The sequence below is a fragment of the Pelmatolapia mariae genome, linkage group LG6 (assembly GCF_036321145.2).
Source record: "Pelmatolapia mariae isolate MD_Pm_ZW linkage group LG6, Pm_UMD_F_2, whole genome shotgun sequence".
NCBI lineage: Eukaryota > Metazoa > Chordata > Actinopteri > Cichliformes > Cichlidae > Pelmatolapia > Pelmatolapia mariae.
Window position 1 is genome coordinate 8,304,111 of NC_086232.1, and position 20,736 is coordinate 8,324,846.

A 20,736-nucleotide genomic window follows, 5' to 3' on the forward strand; every position below is an offset into this window, starting at 1 on the left:
ATTATTTTCAGGGTTGTCGGAGTAATTTTGATTAGATTGTTTTTCTGGTTTCCCAGATGGTCCAAGGCTTCCCACTGTGTCAGTGAGTCCCTCTGGTGAAATAGTAGAAGGTAGATTTGTGAATCTGACCTGTAGCAGTGATGCTAACCCCACAGCTAATTACACCTGGTACAAAGACGACAAAGTACTGTCAGGAGGACAACAGGATGTTTATCACTTTAGCTCTATCAGCTCTGAGGACAGCGGGAATTATTCTTGCAATTCCAAGAATATATATGGACAAGCAACCTCTATGACTCTACACATTGATGTGCAATGTAAACGTTTTTTAGCAGTGCAAAGCTTTTACAATACTTCTTTACAATGCATAAATGATGTCAGTAAATGTATATTGGTTCTTTCCTGTTTTGTAGATGCTCCAAGGCTTCCCACTGTGTCAGTGAGTCCCTCTGGTGAAATAGTAGAGGGTAGCTCTGTGAATCTGACCTGTAGCAGTGATGCTAACCCAGCAGCTAAATACACCTGGTACAAGGAGAATGGCCATGCTCGTCTTAGTTACTTGAAACGATTTACCTTCACATCCATTCAGTCTTCTGACTCTGGACCTTATTACTGTACAACTAAGAACAACATTGGAACAAAGACATCACCACGCATTTTTATTGATGTGAAATGTGAGTGAGGCATCTTAATATAAAGAACAGAAATGAAGTTCTTTAAGAGTTATATTTTAAACTCATTAAGTTCTCTTTTGCAATTATTTCAATCCATTCGATGCATGTCCATACATGTACAGATGCTCCAAGGCTTCCCACTGTGTCAGTGAGTCCCTCTGCTGAGATAGTGGAGGGTATCTCTGTGAATCTGACCTGTAGCAGTGATGCTAACCCCACAGCTAATTACACCTGGTACAAAGACAACAAAGTACTGCCAGCAGGAACACAGGATGTTTATCGCTTTGTCTCTATCAGTTCTGAGGACAGTGGGAATTACTTTTGCAAGTGTCGGAATTTGTATGGACAGGCAAACTCTATGTCTCTATCCATTGATGTAAAATGCAAGTATTTTTTGTTTGTCCAAAACTTTCAACATAATTATTTTCAGGGTTGTAGGAGCGATTTTGATTAGATTTTTTTTCCGGTTTCCCAGATGGTCCAAGGCTTCCCACTGTGTCAGTGAGTCCCTCTGGTGAAATAGTAGAGGGTAGCTCTGTGAATCTGACCTGTAGCAGTGATGCTAACCCAGCAGCTAATTACACCTGGTACAAGGAATATGAAAAGTTACATAAAGCATCAGGTCAAATCTTCACCATGTCTAACATTGGACCTGAACACAGAGGGATCTATTGCTGTGAAGCCAAGAACAGCAGAGGGCGCCAGATATCCACTTTGCAATTTACTCTTGAGCCAGGTAATCTTTTGCATTTATCCCAAAAGTTGATTCTATTCATTTGGATCTAGCTTTTGTAGCGGAGAAACTGCTCCTCACTCATTCACATGACTTCTTCAATGTCATCTGAATGCAGGGTACCCCAAATTTATAAACAGTACATTTGCATAATGACTGAAACTAGCACCACTTAAAACAATGGGCTGTGAGGTCAGTTTTTTGATAATTAATATTCAAATTGTCTTGATCGTTAATAAATTACTAATCAAAGATTAATGATGAGTGACAATTGATCAATGGCCAAGAGTACCACTCACCCATAATTAGGGAATGGATTGAATTGTAAGATGGTGAAAGTTGCACCCTTAGGCTCCCTCCTTGATTCTGAGATGGTCTTTCCCTTTTCATGTAAATGGCCTCCTTGAGTCATTGCTCAAACCAGCATTCCTGCCTGTGAAGGATGAGTACATCCTCATCACTGAGGTTACATCCTTGCTTGAGCTGTTCCTCTTGAAGCTGTTCTCAGGAGGATTAAGGAGATGAGCCGTTTGGAGCTCATACTCCATGGCAGATATCACATGTTTCTGAAACAGAGTCTAATTTTGCAAGAGCTTCTTCATTCAGGCTTTGTCCCCATTTCTACCTTGTTGTCATTGTTCACCACCTCAGCCTCTGGGGAAGTGCTGTCTCTGTCACTGACCCCCAGTTCAACTCTACTGCATCTTCTCTGCCTTTCCCCAGATCAACCTCTACAGGTCTCTTTGGTTAGTTTTAACCCACTGAACTACTTTTCCAGCCCCCTCTATTTTCCTGCTCCCTGGCTTTTACTCCCCTGGTTTCCTTTCTTCATTGTCAGAGCATCTGCATTCATCCCCTTTGTCTTTCTTGTTCACTAGGTTTCATGGATTCCTGGACTTTAATTTGTTCTCATTTTTGGAGATTTACCTTAGATTGCAACTTTTGGCTTTTTAATATTAAATTTCCCTCCACGTTTTGCACTTGCTTCGACTCTTGCTGTACCCAGACATAAAACAGGATACAAATGAAATGAAGTTCTCATCCTCTGGTGTTTGTTTATGTTTGTTTCACTTATTAAGGATTCAGACTGCTCTGTCTTCCACAAAACACTGATACACTATTACAGAGACAGACTGTGTTATATGAGTAGTTACTGAGAAGATATCCCACAATCCAGTATACGTGGATATACGCAGATCTGCTGTTTTACTGATTGTTTTGATAATATTGCGGTACAAACATGATGTAACATTCAATTAACTGTCATTTGACTTTAATTACTATTTTCACAGGTGTATGGAAATTAAAAGCTGTTGGATTAACTGTTGTTGCCTTCCAGTCTGTCAGCCTCCTCTCTGTCATAGTCTTCTCCATATTCTTGTGGATTTGGTGAGCAAATCTGTTACATTATTAAAGTTCAGTTTCAGAAATAATAAATGTTATACCTTTAGTCATCACCAATTGTCCTAACCAGGAAAAGGAGGAATTCCAGGGAATCATCTGAGAAGATGACTGAAGACATAGCAGACAACAGAGAACAGGTGAAAACAGTCATATAATTGTTATGCTGCACAACAACATTTTGGTTTAGAGAAATAATTCATGCTCCTGTCTTTAATGTAAACACATTTTTATTGTGGAACAGTGGTGAGCACTTTTGTGTCACAGCAAGAAGGTCTTGGGTTTGAATCCACTGTTCTCGCAGTGTCTTTGTGGGTTCTCTCCAGGTACTCTGGATACTTCCTCCCACAGTCCAAAGACATGAGGTTCTGGGGTTTAGGTTAACTGGTAATTCTAAAATTTCCCATAGGTGTGAATATGAGTGTGAATGATTGTCTGTGTCTCTATGTGTTTGCCCTGTGACAGCAACCTGTCAAGAGAGTACCCTCCCTCTTGTCTTATGGCAGCTGGGATACCCCATCCCAACCTCACATCCTGATCATTGGATAAGTGAATGGACTTTTTTTCATTGATTGTGAAGCTTGTAACTGACACAGATTTTCTATACAGTTCCTGTCTGTTCATGAAGAGCTAGAAGAGCAGGAACTGCTTCAGTATGCCACTTTTTACTTCCCCCAAAACAAGGAAGATCATCTCCACTCCAACATCAGAGCAGTTCAGCTCCACAGAGACATGGAGGAAGAGCAAGTTACTACAGCCCTGAGGTGATTTTTTTTTTTTGTTACAACACATATCTGATTTTTGGGATACTAATGAGAATATTCATTTAATGCTCTCTGTCTCTCTCTCTTTATCTTTAAACCAGTGAAGAGACATTAGAGGATTCCTCTGCATTGTACTCCACAGTCAACACAACCAGATAAAACACAAACGTTCTAAGCTTGTATTCATTGCATATACGCTATATACCCTATCAATATTAGGAAAGACAGCTTGATTCTGGTCTCTGTTTGGGTCACTGAGAAAGTGGGGGTGGTGGAGTGTGGTTTTTGGCTCAGCTGCAGGGGAATGGTGGAGCAGTGGGTTCACGGTGTGGTGTCTGGAAAGGCTGACCAACACAGTGGATTTCCATCATCTAAACATGCCTCCCCTATTTGAGTAGGATGCCACGACCTGACTGAAGAGCAGTACTGGACTGAAATGAAGGATGGCAGCTAGAAAGCTACACAAGCAAACTGATTGTTATCACAACAAATAAACATACCCTTGTCTGGCAGTACTGTGTGCAATGAATCCCACTTTTACAGTGAGCATCATCACACGTTTTGAAGAGAACCACAGCTACGGGAGCTGTGATTAAATTTGTTTACATCAGAAAGTGTACTTGATTGGAAATATTTTCTAAATCTTTGCCAATATGTGTTATGTTATGTGGCTAATCAGCCATATAATCTATATTTTACTATAGCAAAGATTTGGGTGTGAATATTTTAATAGCTTTTAAGAGAACTGCTTCACAAGACATAGACGAGTGTGTGCTAACTTTCACTCAGATTTTGTTGCCCCCTTTTTCAAGATGTAAAACAACAAACATGATCAACACAGTTGTTATTAGAAAACATGGTCATCACCGTGTATTTTATAATATTTGTTCTCCTGTTATATAATAACATTTCAAAATTAAATGAATGTGGTTAAATGGGTATAGAGAAACAAGTTGTCCTTTATTCTGCTTGTCAAAATCAAAATTGGTATATCAAAGAACTGTACAATTTCAGTCATGCAGACAATTCTTCACTCTCTCATAATACTGTGAAGTAAATATAGATTACTATGTCATCAAGATTATTAATTAATCCAATTTATTAAATCTGCTTTTAGCTTATACACACACTGGAGTCAGTATTTTTATAGAGCTGTTAGCCTGCAGGTGGCACCACTTACATCAGCAAGGATAGTGTGCCCTTCTTCACCTGCTCCTGCTTTTCAAGGATGAAGGGTGTGACCTTGTGAAATGAGTGGGAGAACTCTTTGTATAGGATTAACAAACAAAAAGATGAAAAGAACAAAAAGGGAAGAAAAATTATTCACAAGAGTCAGAAGGATGTGATTAATTAAAGCCTGCAAGATTTACTTTACTTTTACAACTGACATCAGTTCACACAGAAGATAAAAGCTCAAAGCAGGACATAACAGATACATAACAGTAAATCGTGTTTATTTAAAACGTGTCTGTGGTACATTAAGTGGTAGCCAATGCATTCTTCTTCTCTGCATTTCTCTCTATTTAATCTTAGTCTCCCCTTACTTGGTGTATGTATGCAGGGTCCCCCAGGGTTCCATCCTAGGGCCCCTCTTATTTAGCATTTACATGCTCCCGTTAAGCCAGATTATAACCACCTATAATATTAACTACCACAATTATGCAGACGATACTCAACTTTACATTTCAATGTCACCAGGTGATGTTGAACCTATTCAAACCCTTAATAAATGCATTGAGCAAATTAACAACTGGATGTCTCATAATTTCCTTCAACTAAACAATAACAAAACTGAAGTACTTATCTTTGGACCCAAAAAAGATAGATTAAATATCAGTAATCAGCTCAAACTGGTCCAACTAGAAACTACCGACCAGGCCAGAAATTTAGGTGTAATAATGGACTCAGACCTGAACCTCCAGGGCCACATAAAAGCTATAACAAAGTCAGCATTCTACCACCTGAGGAACATTTCCAGGATTAAAGGACTGATGACACAAGGAGACCTAGAGAAACTCATCCATGCATTTATCTCTAGCCGCCTTGATTACTGTAATAGTATCATGACAGGTTTACCAAAAAAATCAATTAGACAACTGCAGCTGATCCAGAACACTGCTGCTCGTGTTCTTACTAGAACTAAGAAAATAGAGCACATTACCCCAGTTCTAAAGTCATTACACTGGCTCCCTGTAGCCCAGAGAATAGACTTTAAAGTGCTTTTATTAGTTTATAAATCCTTGAATGGGTTAGCACCAGAGTACATTAGGGATCTGCTATCATGGTACAAACCCTCCAGATCACTTAGGTCCTCCAGCTCTTGTTTATTGACCGTCCCTAGAACCAGAACTAAACATGGAGAAGCAGCTTTTAGTTTCTACGCTCCTCATATCTGGAATACAATACCGGGAGAATACAAAGCTGCAGAAACATTGAACTCTTTTAAGTCTAAAATTAAAACTTACTTATTTAGACTTGCTTATGAGTAACTGATCCTATTATGGCTCTCTACTTGTTTGTTTTAATATCTTCATATAAATTATTGTCTTGATTGTTTTATTGTAAATGCTTTCTTGTAAATGTTTATTGTATTTTACTCTTATAGTGTTTTATGTTTTGTGTTCTCTTTTAATCATGTAAAGCACCTTGAATTGCCTTGTGCTGAAAGTGTGCTATACAAATAAAATTGCCTTGCCTTGCCTATGTATCACTGTGTGTGTGAGTGAGTAGGTTTATCCTGGAGTTATGAGATCCTCTGAAGGGCGAGGCCATTCAAGGCCTGGTTCCCACTGGATTCCTGGCTGACTCATCAAACAAAGACTTAACTACATTACTTAAAAACCGGTTCATCTCTCCATTCCTCATCATAATGTTAGAGCAGGATTGTAAACATGTTCGTTATTTTGCTCCTCAGACTTGACTTTGCTTCTTCTTAAACACTTGTGAGCTCTTTCAGAATTATTCACATATACAGAGGCTACAGTCCGGTGTATATTAACAGTTTCTGCTTTTAACTACATGCCTCAGAAAAAAGCCAATTTTTACAGCTCTTTGAAGACAGCTCCATTGTGGATTGTATTTAAAGGTGTTGCTGGGACTCGTTTACTTCAAATACACATTATCAATCAACAGTTATGTTTTATTGAGATGACAGGAACAGCTATGAGTTTAATTGCTGCAACCTGTGGACTTCTTGTCCTTCTCAGTTTAACAGGTAGGTCTACTTTACAGTATTTATTCTAAAATCAAACAGAAGTGATGCAGGAAAAATATTTATACAACCACTATTTTACTGTTTTCTAAAAAAAAAAAAAAAGAAAGAAAGAAAGAAAGAAAGAACGTTTTTACATACAACCCCAAATCAGAAAAAGACGGTATGTTATGAAAATGAAAATGAAAACAGTATTCCAATTTTGGTTCTTGCAACACATTGTAAAAAAAAACATTGGAACAGTAAAGCATTTACCACTTTGTAATGTTGCCATTCCTTTTCACAACACTTAACGTTTAGGGATCGAAGACACCAAGTAATTAAGTGTTTCAGGTGTAACTTTTTCCCGTTCTTCTGCAAACAAGTCTTAAGGTGAGCAACAGTACGGGATCTTTGTTGTCACATTTTGCGCTTCAAAATGCGACACGCATTCTCTATTGGAGACAGTGCGGGCCTGTGCGTAGAATGTGATTTTGCATTGTCTTGTTGAAATATGGGCTTCCCTGGAAAAGATGTCTTCTTGAAGGCAGCATGTTGTCCTCCAAAATCACTGTGATGGTGCCATCAAAGAAATACAAGTTACCTTTGCCAAGGGCACTGATGCAGATTCTGTACTGTTGACAGAGCCCGGCTTTTGGACTTGTTGCTGGTAACAGTCTGGATGATCCTTTTCTTCTTTGGTCCATTTCTCCCAAACAATACCTGAAATACTGATTTATCTGACCACATTTCACATCCCAGATGCCTCCGAGCCCAGAGAAGTCGACGGCGCTTCTGGACACTGTTAACATAGGGCTTCCTTTTGGCACAGTACAGTTTCAGCTGGCATTTGTGTATGTAACTACGTGTTGTGGTACTTGACAAAGGTTTGCCAAAGTAGTGCTGAGCCCAAGTAGTGATATCGCTCATAGATGAATGATGATTCTTGATGCAGTGCCGCCTGAGGGATCAGAGATCATGGTTGTTCAGCTTTGGGTTTTGCCCTTGTCCTTTACGCACTGAAATTCCTCCAGATTCCTTGAATCTTTTAATTATGTTATGCACTGTTGAAGGTGAAATATCTAAATCTCTTCATTTCTTTCTTTGAGGAACATTATTTTTACACATTTCAATAATTTTCTCACGTATTTGTTGGCAAACTGGCGATCCTCGGCCCATCTTTGCTCCTAAAGGACTAGACCTTTCTTGGATGCTGCTTTTGAACCAAAGCATAAGTACAATTACCTGTTGACGTCACCTGTTTCAAATCAATTCGTTATTTAACCAATTCAACTGATTACTAGCCCTAAATTGCTCCTGTCTCAACCTTTATTGGAATGTGTTGTAGGTCTGAATGACAGGAAAGGATGTATATGTACAAATGAAAGAAGCTGATCAGACAAAACATGAAATATTTTGTGTTCATATTGTCTGCAATGAATTATAAGTCAAAGTATATCTAGAAATCAGTACTTTCTTCTTTTATTTGTTTTTCCACACTGTCCCAACTTTTTGTGATTTGGGTTTTTATTATCTTTAAAATGTAGGGTGATAAACTGTTTAGCATCAAAGCTCAAAATATAGCACTGAACATTCATGGAATAGTGATTAACACAATCTCATTATCGACTTGTATAGATGCACAAATTCTCTTTCTCTCTCTCTGTATCCATATATACACACATACACACAACTTAGTTTGGAATATATTATTAGTTCAACTTCAGTATTTACTAGTAGAAAATACAGAGTTTCTCCTGTGATGTAATCTTAATAAAAGCAACATCCTTTAGAAAAGGAGCTGAATCTTTTAACATTTTTTATTATAAAAAATGTATTATTTATTTTATTATTTTTTTTCCTTTCTTTTTCTCTTCTTTCTCATTCTCTCACTCATTCATTCCTCCCCCTGTGTTCCCGTCCTCTTTCTAGTTTCCTGTGTTAGTTATTCTTTTCTCCATGTTTATTTACCTATTAGTTTCCCCAGTCATATCTCCCTCTGTCTCTCGCTCTCTCTTTGTTTTTAGTCAGACTCTCATTTTGTGTTTCTCACACTTCCTAATTTATTTTGACAGTCTCTTGTCCCGTGTACATTGTGTTCAATTTTGCTTCCAAAGTCTCGTCAGTTAGATTTTTTCAGCTGTTTTCCCCAGATGTGGCAGGCAGGTGGGTTAGGACCCAAATGTAAGACTCTCTGTCCTGATTCTCTCCTGTATATTGGCTCTCTCACTCTGTCCGTTGTTTTGATCTCCCTCTTGCTCTGTGCCTCATTTGTTTAGAGCCTGCAGTGTTTGTATCCATGAGTATCTGTTAAGTTGGATTTAGTTTTTATTTTCCAGCAATGAAGCTGTTGTTCAGTCCAGCCTGATAATCTTACATTTGAGTCCTGACCTACGTGCCAGCCACACACAGCACTTCATGACATTTAAAGTTTCATTTCTATGTAACCTGGCTCAATATTCCCATCAGAAGTGTATTTCTTAAATACACAGGACGTCTGACAGTTTCCCCCTAAATATTTTTATTATACAAGTTGTACTGATGAAAATTCATAACTAATAGATCATATTTTGTCTTTCTTATGTTTTGCTTTGAGAACGAGCTGGCTATTCACAGTGAAAATCTTGTCCAACAGGTACAGCTGGGTCTGCCAGCATTTGGGTTGTACGTGAAGGAGAAGATTTATCACTCTATATTCTCGTCACTGTGTCTGGAAACACAAAGTTCTTCTGCAAGGAAAAATGTGAGCGAGCAGAAAACATCCTCATTAATACAGATGAAACCACAGCTCAGAGCGGCAGATTCAGCATTGAATACAAAGATGCAGCTTCAGGAAGAGGAAGGCTGAGCTTTACCATCACAAATATGAGAAAGTCTGACTCAGGAATGTACCGGTTTGGTTTGGGTAAATCTTCAGCTCCAGATTCATACTCAGACTTGGAGGTCAGAGTTTCAAATGGTGAGTTTCTACTAAAAGTCACTGAAGTCAAAATTGTGAAACCATTCACCTACTCTCATATCTCCATAAACTCTCAGGCTAAATACAGACCTATTTAAACTCAGTCACTTTAATTATTTATTATATAATTCATGGATGTTCATCTATTTTACAGAAATTGCTAAAAACTCTGGAGTCTCCCGTGCACAGAGTGAGGGAGAAGAAATCTCATTTCCATGTGCCACTGCTGTCCATGCACAGAGGAAGTTCCTTTGTAAGAATCCGTGTGAGAAAGAAGGAAATATCTTCATTGACACAACTAATGACAAAGTTCAGAATGGCAGGTACAGCATTGAAGACACAAAAGGATCTGCGTTTGAACTTCAAGCAACCATCAGACATCTGACCAAGTCTGACACGGGACAGTACAGGTGTGGTTACGGGGACCCTTTATCTCCTGATTCATATCACACTGAAAATATTTTGGTTGTAGATGGTAAGTTTCTTTTCAGAATAATAAAAATTCTTGATATGTTCATCCCATAGCTTGTTGTTAACAAACAAAATCTTGCAAATTAGGGACTAGATTAAAATTTATTGCCAGTCTTTCTACAATTCTCTCTGTTTTCCCCCTTTTTTTGCCCGTCCTTTCCAGCACTGTAGCATTTAGAATTATTATCTGAAGACCAAGAAAAATGCCCAACAGATTTATTTTCCCAAGTGGACCATCCTGGCTTTTGATATACTGGTAGATGGCCAGGTGGCCAGGAGAGGACAGAGGTGGAATGCTTTCCCTGCACCTGTAAATTTTTATTATAATTTTTTAATTATGATTAAAATAATCCCACTATTGTCCCCTCTCACTTATTTACAGACATTTGGGACATTATTGGACACAATATTCATTGTAATAGGGTCTTTTTCAGTTTAAACATTTTGCAAACATATATGAGATTCCTGACGGGTTCCAGTCTCACTTTAAAGAACAGTATTATGTTGTATTCTATCTTGTTCTCTATGAAACATGTCTAAATGGAATCTTAGAAACTGAATTCAGATCTATGAAAGTGAATATAAATAAGCCTGTTTTCTGATTTTTCTCTAATGTGCTCTGTGTTACAGTGGTGACTTACACTTCTACTCAGGTCTGCGCCTTCAAAGGATCAACAGCAGAAATACACTCCACCTTCAGATACCTATCGACTATAAATGACATAAATACAAGAATCCAGAAAATGTTCTGGTTTACTAAAGTCCAAAATAATGAACCTGTGGATCTAAAAACAGAGTCAGAGTACATAGATCGTGTTCAGTATCAGTGTGAAAACAACGACTGCACTCTGAGAATCACAGACATGAGAGAGAGCGACTCAGCTGAGTACAAGTTCATGCTCATAACAAATGATCCAGGAGGGAAATATACTGGATCACCTGGTGTTAGAGTGGATTCTTAAATGTTTGTCATTTTTATGCTTGCCATCCATTTCTACATTGTTTAACTGTGAGGCTGAGGTGTTTTATCACAGGGAACATCCTTGTGGAGGTCTGTTTGATGTTTGGTAGAGCTTCCTGCCCTTTGTATGGTTTCACTGTGTTACCTATGGTAAACCATAAATTGGGTGTGGGGGAGACTACCCTCTTTATGACCAAGGATGTTCCCCCTGCTTTTAGGGTTTATGACCCTTTGATCAGCAGGAGGGCACCTACATACACACACACACACACACACACATATACATACAGTGCCTCATCTTTGTAACCAAGGGGGGTTAAGAGGGGAGGTACGTGTTGTAAACTATTGTGTGAACTGTCTCTCAATAAATAGCTGCGAGGGAAGCTGCTCTTTGAAGGACTTTGGGCTGGAGACAGGTTAGGAGCGTGAGCTCCAAGAGCTGGTTCTTGACCAAAGGCCTCCCTTGCGCAAGTAATCGATCGAACGCTGTTGCCTTGTTTTTCTTTCATGATGAATAAGTCTCTAGAACTAGCGGGGTTTGTGGGAACAGACCCAACATTTATTTGGTCCTTCGAGCCGGATCCCAACACATCGCCTCCACCGCGAGGGGAGGGAGAGGACGCCACCGCAGTCTGCTAGCAGCCATCGTCTGGGACGATTGACGAAAGCCCTGGTACTTTGCTTTGTTCCAGGCCGGACAGTTTGCGCCTGAACTCCCCACGGGATGGATGGCGATTGACGGGAACCAGAGACTCTTCCCATGAACGGAAACAACACGAACAGTGAGTACAGAAGGCCTTAGGGAGCGGCTACGTGCCCGTGCGTTAAAGCAGGTACGTGAGTGCGCAAGCTGTGCGTGTAGACGCAAGCTGCCTGGTTTCTCCGCCAGTGTTTTTGTTTTTGTTTTATCTTTTTGATTTATTTAAGGAGGTTTAAAGAGGTTTCTCCACCGAATAGAAGGAGGGTAAGGACGGTTTCTCCACCGAAAGGAGGATAGAGCTCTATAAAGATAAAAAAAGGTTCTCCGCAGTTAAGGGCGTTGAGTGTATGGTTTCTCCACCAATGGTAAGGAGGAAAGAGCTCGCCGCGGTTAGGGAGGTTATAGGCCTAAAAAGAGTGTGAATGAGCGTATATGTGTGTGAGTGCCAGTAAGTGAACGCAGCAGCACAGAAGTTAACCTAAGCGGTGTTAATGGAATTCGGTGACCTGTTGTGTACACGTAGCCTGGGTTTTGGTGTAAGTCGCGTTGCCAGTTGCAAACTTAAAAGAAGTCTGCCTTGAAAGAGGATGAAATACACTGCAAAGTTTTTATTGGGCAGAACGTGGTGTGTGGATCGTTGAAGAATGAAGTGAAATTGTGCTCTAAAGCAGAAGCGATGGTGAGTGTGTCTGACGTCACGGTGTGTGTGAAGGTATCCAGCTGGGGCAGACGTGATTCTGCAGGTCACCTGCCCAGTGGACAAAGAAATAACGTAGTTGTGTGGTGAATGATAGCACGAAGAGTGTTTGGTGTTTCTCAGCCTGAAACAGCTGTAATGTACTTTCTGTTTTTAAGAGAGAGAGAGAGAGATGTGTGTTGTTTTAAGCAGTGATGAGAATAATGAAAATGTGATGAGAGAGGAACACAAAAACATACAGAAAATACATCAACTATACTAACCCTACATGCATATACACAATAAATGATACTCATGAAGACCAGACAGCATCTTAAGCATGAGATTCTGTTTGTCATCTTGTCCAAGTCACTAGTAAGATGAAAGTGATACATAGACTAGTGGACTGAATATTATAGGAGGACAGATGGTTGCATCATAGAGGAAAACAGAATGCTGATGAGGGGTCTTAAATGAGTGAGCTGAGTGAGCTGATTGTGAGTTTCTGGTGTGTGAAGAAGTTTTACCATGGCACACATTTGGTTACATGAGAAGAAACTTATTATGTGATGAGACAACAGGGTTATGCTGTATGTTGTGTGTGGCTGGTTGGATGAATGTTTGAGATTGATCTAGCTGTTGATTTGTCTTTTGTTATTAAGTTGAGCCTGCCAAATGGGTTGTTACAATTTATCCCCCTGGCATGAAAAACACGTGTCATGACTTAACAAGGCCTTTCTTTCCTTTGCTTTCCTTTATTTTCTTTCCTTTCTTTTTATTTTGTTACTTTCATGGTGCACTGAAAGTTTTGGTTGATGATCTTTGTTTGAGCAGAGATGCACGATTAGAACAGAAGCGCTATACGACTCGTCGTCGACAAAACTGTTGCGAAAGTGAGCTTCTCCAAAAATTAAAATGGGCTTGGGAGAAAGCCACTTATTTGGGACAATCAGAAAACAAGTCCCTGCCAAAAAGGATTCAGCGATGTAATCCGCTTCTAAAGTTTTTCTTCTTCTTTTTTGAAATGACGTCATTGCTGGCAGTAGAAACTTATTGCGTCAAGAAGGGTTCTACTATTAGCAAATAAAAAATGAGTGGAAAAAACTGACTGACAAAAGCTGACAAGACTGACTGACTTAACACCATTGTGTGAAGTTAACCCCCACCTGACAAAGGTGTGGACGTATCTCTGTGTGTGTCTTCTGTTGCAGGAACAGAAGGAGACCACAGGAGGAAATTTGGGTCACACGACTATGTGAACTCTGCAAATTTAACCTTTTTAGTTTAAAATTTTCTGTGTCTGTGAATTCACCATGGGTGTGTTATTCACTAACTTGTGTTGCTTACAGAAATTACTGTGAGAAAGAGTGTATACAAATGCGCAGCGCTAACATTTACCTTTCTTTTTACAGTAGATGGTTAATCATGTGATTTGATCATGTGATTTATAGCAGGACACATCTTAATGATGTTTTTCTATCACAGGATTACTGAGATTTTGTGTGAAGAAAACTGTAGTTACAGGCTGTGTATTGGTGATTAACTTACACTGTGTTGGAGAAAATATGAGTGTTATAAGGGAGAAGTGAATACAGTGTGACACTGTGTTTGAAACCAGTGTTACTTCTTTTTTACAGCATCTCTGGAATCTGGATGACCAACACCTGACAACCAGGACAAACCGTGTGTTTGGCTAATGTTTGTTTTTCTTTAAGAGTGCTTGTAAAGGATTCAGCATAGACAGACAAGTGACAATTGAACAAATGTGCAGTGGTTACAGAATAGTTGAATATGGGGCTCATTAGCTGGCCACTATTGAGCTCACAGTGATAAAAATGAGTGAAGTGACAAACTTAAGGAAAGTCACCGATTAAATTGTGGAATAAATTGGGATGATTCATGATTTGGGACAAATTATGATAATAATAATAGTGATTTAATGACTGGAGAAAACCTGCACATGATATTTGTCTTTTATGCTGAATACTTTATTACTCTTATGATCTATAGTTGGTTGAAAATGTGAAGTTTGATTTAACAGACGTTGTCTTCCAGGATACAGGCTCCAGGTGGAGCTGGGAGTTAAACAAGCTAAATATTTAATTGCTGACTGATGTTTTAACACAGGGTTACAGGTTGGAGTGAAGCTGCTCCAAGGGACAAACCCTGGAGATTGTTTTAGGGAGACTGTGCAACATTCTTGTACATGTCTCATTGGGGAGTTGACACATGGCGGAAGCCATGTGGCGAGAGGGGTGTCATTTTAATTTGCAGATGTCGTGAGGTGCCATGACGAGAAGGAGTGACTGAGAGGATCGTCCACAAGATGGAAGCTGAGGCCTGGAGAGAGGCTTCAGAAGGATCGGAGATTACCTTCAGCACAGAGAGCTGTGCTACTGAGCTTCCAGGGGATTGTGATGAGGAGACTCTGCACAGCAAAATCTTAAATGAGATAAAAGAGTTTCGATGTTGACGTTGAGGAAGACAACTAAGGTGTACGACGTGCTCTGCCTTTAAAATCTTCAGCAACGTTGAATCGTTTGAACCTGAGGGAGCGTGCCAGGCTCCAAAAAGTGACAGCGCAGAGGAGGTCCAGCGATGGACTTGTGGTTCTGTGAACAGCACAAATGCCAGGTGACTGCGAAATACCTAACACCACTTTTTCCACAAGTGAAGCCAGTAACTTACTATCCTACCAGATTAGCTCTAGTTGCTTGTGCTTTACTTCCATGCGTGAGATCAGTATGTGCAGCAGCTTAAGCTGTACAATGTTTCAGGATATAGTTTTTCACCTTTTTGACACTGTTAGTTCCACACGAGGTAGATGTCTACTACTGCAGACTAAAATTATATTTCTGTCACCTACAAAACGCTTGTCTTTAATGTTACTGTTACGTCAACCCTTTTTGTCAACAAAAGAAGAGGGCGCTTCTCATGAGTGTAGACAGCGCGTAGAGAGGGGTGTAAGCCGAGGGATGACTTAACAGATGTGCCACTTGGTGAGGGAAAGGTTTGGTTTGTTGATGGTTTGAGTTTTACAACAGCAGAGGGACAGGCTAAACCAGGTTTTACTGTAGTAGACAGTGAGAAAGTTATCTGTGCAGGACAACTAACAGGTTCTATGTCTGCTGAAGCAGCAGAGATAGTAGCTTTAACGGAAGCGTGTAAAGCTGCAGAGAAACAAGATGTGACAATATACACTGATAGCCAGTATGCATTTGCTACAGTACATTTCTTTGTAGTACAGTGGGTGAGACGAGGTGTGACAGCCTCTACAGGGAAACCTGTAGAACACGCCAAACTCTTGCAAAATCTGCTGGAGGCAGAGTTTTTACCCAGTAGAATTGCCGTTTGTAAATGTGTAGCACACATGTGAGGGAAAGATCCGGTTGCATTAGAGAATGCTTTTGCACATAAGATCGCGAAAGAGGCAACTTTAGGAGAACATGTTGTTAACGTTTTAGCAGTGCAATGCCAGCAGACGTTGGCTATTATGCGGGATGCACTGGTAGACATGCAGGGCCACTGACCTACTGCAGGGAAACAATTGTGATCTACAGAAGGAGCGAGTTTGCAGGATGGTGTTTGTTATCTGTGTGATGAACCAATACTGCCTAAGAATTTGTATAAGACTGTTGCTATTTTGCGCCATGGGCTTTGCCATGTCGCAACAGGAGGGAGATAATGAGTAGTTTATACTTTAAGATTAAATACCCTTAAAAAACTTTTTTGTAGGTCATGTATGATATGTTCAAGCACAATTCTCGGGGTAATTTGAGACCTAAGAGAGGGAAATTCCCTAGACCCAGTCACCCATTACAAGTTACTCACATGGACTATAGGACTGTCCAGCTGTAATAACTATGAGTATTGTTTAGTGATAATGGTTCACATTTTGTAAATGAAGTGATTGGATTAATGGCACAACATCTAGGGATAACATTAAAACATCATTGTTTATATCACCCACAAAGTGCAGGGTTGGTAGAGAGAACTAATGGAATAGTAAAGTTAAGACTTAGGAAGAGACGTAGGACATGGTTAAATGGTATAGAATTAGTTAAGATGTATATGAATGTACATGAGGATTACTCCAACAGAGAATGGTCTGACTCGTTGAGATTATATATGTTAGAGCATTTAGAGTCTAGTCTTCTGTAGTGATGATAGACAAGCAGAAGAGAGAGCATATTAGCAGATTAGATGCTTAAAATGTTTAAAAATAAAGAAGTCTTGAGAACAAATGATCTGCCAGATGATTCTGTTTCTCCGCAGGAGCAGAGTCTGAAGTCTGGAGATTGGATGTTGATAAGGCCATGGAGAGGAAGTGCTGGTCCAGTCCATGGTGGAAAGGTTCCTATCGGATGCTGCTGACGACGACCACAGCAGTGAAGATTGCTGAAAGGAATACTTGGATACATCAAGCGCACTGCAAGAAGGTAACACACTTCCTGGCCGACTCTGGGTGATGGTGAAAAGGCCAGCGGTACAAAGGGGGGAGTATATCTCTAGGACCTCTCATCTCAATCCTGGTGAAGAAACCAACGGATCCTGAACCCAACTTAGAATGGCTGGGAATGTGCTGTTCGCCTTCTTGTGCCTGTGGACCCAGAGTGGGATGACAGGAGCGCACTGGGACAGAGCAAACCACACCCAGTACCCGCATTGGGTCTTCAACAACTACTGGTGGCAGTTTGTGAACACAACCACTCACATAAAGAACGAGACCAATGGGTTATGCTTGTGATGCCACTGGCTACACATTCTTCTGGACTGTGGCCATATAGCATCACTAAGAGTGAGACAGTTTGTTTGGTTGCCTTGGCAACACATCCAGGAGTAAACATACTTGGGACACTGCCAACTTTTCAACTTCTGAACCTGAATGGACGGTTGATTCACCAGTAGCTGGGAAGGTGAACTGCTCTGATACGACAGACCTGCTAGTCTGACTCAAAGTATCTGACTCGCTGCAGGACATTGAACAGCTAAATGAACTGGAAAGAGGCCAGTTGCCTATGTGTATGAAGGGCAATGGATTAGTCCAAGTACCATGGAATTTGTACAACATCACCTATTCTTTGTGTCCTCTGCAAGAAGAATGCAAACAGAGAAGCCTTTTGTCTACATTTACATCATGAACACTTCGCTAAGCTGGTTAAGGCTTTGAGCCAAGAAGATCAAAACACCTTGATCCAATTTCCTTTACAAAGCTTTTCCTGTGGTGACAACAGGACAGGAGAAGAGTTGTAAATGCGGATAATTTACTAGTTGACTCTAACCCCCACAGGATGCCTACAGTGAGAAGATTTGGGGGGTTGATAGGAGTCATAAAGAAGGGTGTTGACCAGGCTACAGCTTTGAAGTTAGCTGAGAGCCACATGGACAAACGATAAAGTCAACTGATGTGTTTGAATGTCTATGTCTGTATACAGTTGGATTGTAGTGACATATGATTTTTTGAGAATGTTGATTCTTCTTGTTTGACTGTTACATTCAGTTGTTTACTTGCAGGAATACATAATGAATCACATGACAGGAGTAGATGCACCACAAGGCTGGATAACTTGGTTAATGTCTGGTCCTTGGTGGCATCTTCTTTTGGAAATATTAATTCCTGTTTTTGGACTGTTGACATTTGATTTGCTTATGTATAGGATGAATTTTACCTTGTATAAGATCAATGCGAACTAAGATGATTCCTAATACATTTGTTAATTATGTACTTTTACAACAATATGAATTGACTGACATGAATGATATGACAGAAGCCTGTGTATAAATGATGCCTGCACTGAAATTGTCGAGCAAGAGGTGCATGGCTAAGAATATATTACATAGAAATAATTTGGAGCATAAAAACGTGTTGTAGGGAGGTACGTGTTGTAAACTATTGTGTGAACTGTCTCTCAATAAATAGCTGCGAGGGAAGCTGCTCTTTGAAGGACTTTGGGCTGGAGACAGGTTAGGAGCGTGAGCTCCAAGAGCTGGTTCTTGACCAAAGGCCTCCCTTGCGCAAGTAATCGATCGAACGCTGTTGCCTTGTTTTTCTTTCATGATGAATAAGTCTCTAGAACTAGCGGGGTTTGTGGGAACAGACCCAACACCTGGAGTCACTTTGACTGTTACAGGTAAAAAATATTTCACTGGAAGTCACTTCAAACATTTCCATGTGTATTTGTGCATATGTTGAGATATTTCTGACATAATGTCATTGTTTTTTTACTCCCAGATCCACAGCTCCAGGTACATGTGAGGAGATCAGCAGTAAACTCTTATTCTAACTGGACAGAGCTGACATGTCACAACAACTGTCAGCTACCTGATCAATCTTCCTACATCTGGTACAGGAATGGACACAAACTTTCATCAGATGAACAACATTTACAGCTGAACACATTTGATTCTGTAGACAGTTTTTACTGCGCTGTGAAAGGATATGAGACATTCCCTTCTCCAACAGTGTGTAAGTTCGCTACTTTTTCTTTCATTAAAGGAATTATATTTAATTTTTCTTTATTTACGTGAATGTGTCTGTATGTTAGTTTAGTCACAGGCCTTTCTTTTAGGAAGTTTTAGGAAGTTTCTTTTTAGAATATACATTTATAAAAAAAAATTTTTTTATGACCATGTCATGATTCTTATGTTTCCTCCTCCAGATGCTCCAAAGCTTCCCTCTGTTTCAGTGAGTCCCTCTGCTGAGATAGTGGAGGGCAGTTCAGTCACTCTGACCTGTAGCAGTGATGCTAACCCAGCAGCTAGTTACACCTGGTACAAGGAGGATGTCATCAATCCTCTCAGTTACCAAAACCAACATGTTTTCAGCTCCATCCTGCCCTCTGACTCTGGAAAGTATTACTGTACAGCTGATAATAACCTGGGACAAAAGAGATCTGAAAGCAGAACTATTGATGTGAAATGTGAGTAAAATACATTTATAAGTTGTAAATTATTTGATCTCGATTGAACATTTGACATCAACTTTAGAGAGAAGATTTAATTCATCATCATGAAGAGTGAAAACAGCTTTACTGCACAATGATGTCTGTTTATTACAATATACGGAAGTTTGACAAGGAAATAAGTAAGGTTTCTACATGTAATTATTTTATAATTTTTGTAGCATTGTGAGAAGCCTGCAAAGACTTGAGTATATTTATAACCAACCACGTTGTCATTTTCCTTATTTCTCCTCCAGATGCTCCAAAGCTTCCCTCTGTGTCAGTGAGTCCCTCTGCTGAGATAGTGGAGGGCAGTTCAGTGACTCTGACCTGTAGCAGTGATGCTAACCCAGCAGCTAGTTACACCTGGTACAAGGAGGATGTCATCAATCCTCTCAGTTACCAAAACCAACATGTTTTCAGCTCCATCCTGCCCTCTGACTCTGGAAAGTATTACTGTACAGCTGATAATAACCTGGGACAAAAGAGATCTGAAAGCAAAACTATTGATGTGAAATGTGAGTAAAATACATTTATAAGCTGTAAATTCTTTGTTCTCAGTTGAACAGTTAACATCAACTTTAGAGAGAAGATTTAATTCATCATCATGAAGAGTGAAAACAGCTTTACTGCACAATGATGTGATTATCCCAATATAAGGAAGTTTCACAAGGAAATAGGAAGGTTTCTACATTCTACCTTTTCATAATTTTTGTAGCGTTGTGAGAAGCCTGTAAAGACTTGAGTATATTTATAACCAACCATGTTGTCATTCTCCTTATTTCTCCTCCAGATGCTCCAAAGCTTCCCTCTGTGTCAGTGAGTCCCTCTGCTGAGATAGTGGAGGGCAGTTCAGTGACTCTGACCTGTAGCAGTGATGCTAACCCAGCAGCTAATTACACCTGGTACAAGGAGGATGAAAATTTACCAAAAGCATTTGGACAAAACTTCACAGTCACCAAGTTCAGACCTGAACACAGTGGGAGTTATTACTGTGTTGCCCAGAACAAGCTGGGACGTCATAACTCCACCTTACAGCAGACCATTGTGCCAGGTAACCATTTATACACACATACTGGATACACTCAGAAAGGAGTGCAGTCAAAAAGTCAGGCACAATCTACATTATTTATACTAGAACTGTTATTTATACTAGAACTGTTATATTACCATGTTTACATTTTTTTTTTTTTTTTTTTTTTTATTGTCCATATATGTCATTCTTGACCAATGATTGTATCTGACTTGCACTGATGTCATAATTCT

At 39.8% G+C, this 20,736-nt stretch overlaps 1 protein-coding gene across 1 annotated transcript in view; it reads left to right on the plus strand.

Moving 5' to 3' along the window:
* Positions 1–774: 774 nt before the first annotated feature.
* The window catches only part of LOC134628857 (B-cell receptor CD22-like), a 28,568-nt gene continuing 8,606 nt past the window's right edge, over positions 775–20,736 (plus strand). The window contains exons 1-7 of the mRNA XM_063475643.1: positions 775–1,050; positions 9,962–10,131; positions 11,846–11,935; positions 18,762–18,775; positions 19,189–19,449; positions 19,728–19,988; positions 20,264–20,524. Of these exons, the coding sequence (XP_063331713.1) occupies positions 775–1,050; positions 9,962–10,131; positions 11,846–11,935; positions 18,762–18,775; positions 19,189–19,449; positions 19,728–19,988; positions 20,264–20,524 (1,333 nt within the window). The remainder of the gene's footprint in view (positions 1,051–9,961; positions 10,132–11,845; positions 11,936–18,761; positions 18,776–19,188; positions 19,450–19,727; positions 19,989–20,263; positions 20,525–20,736) is intronic.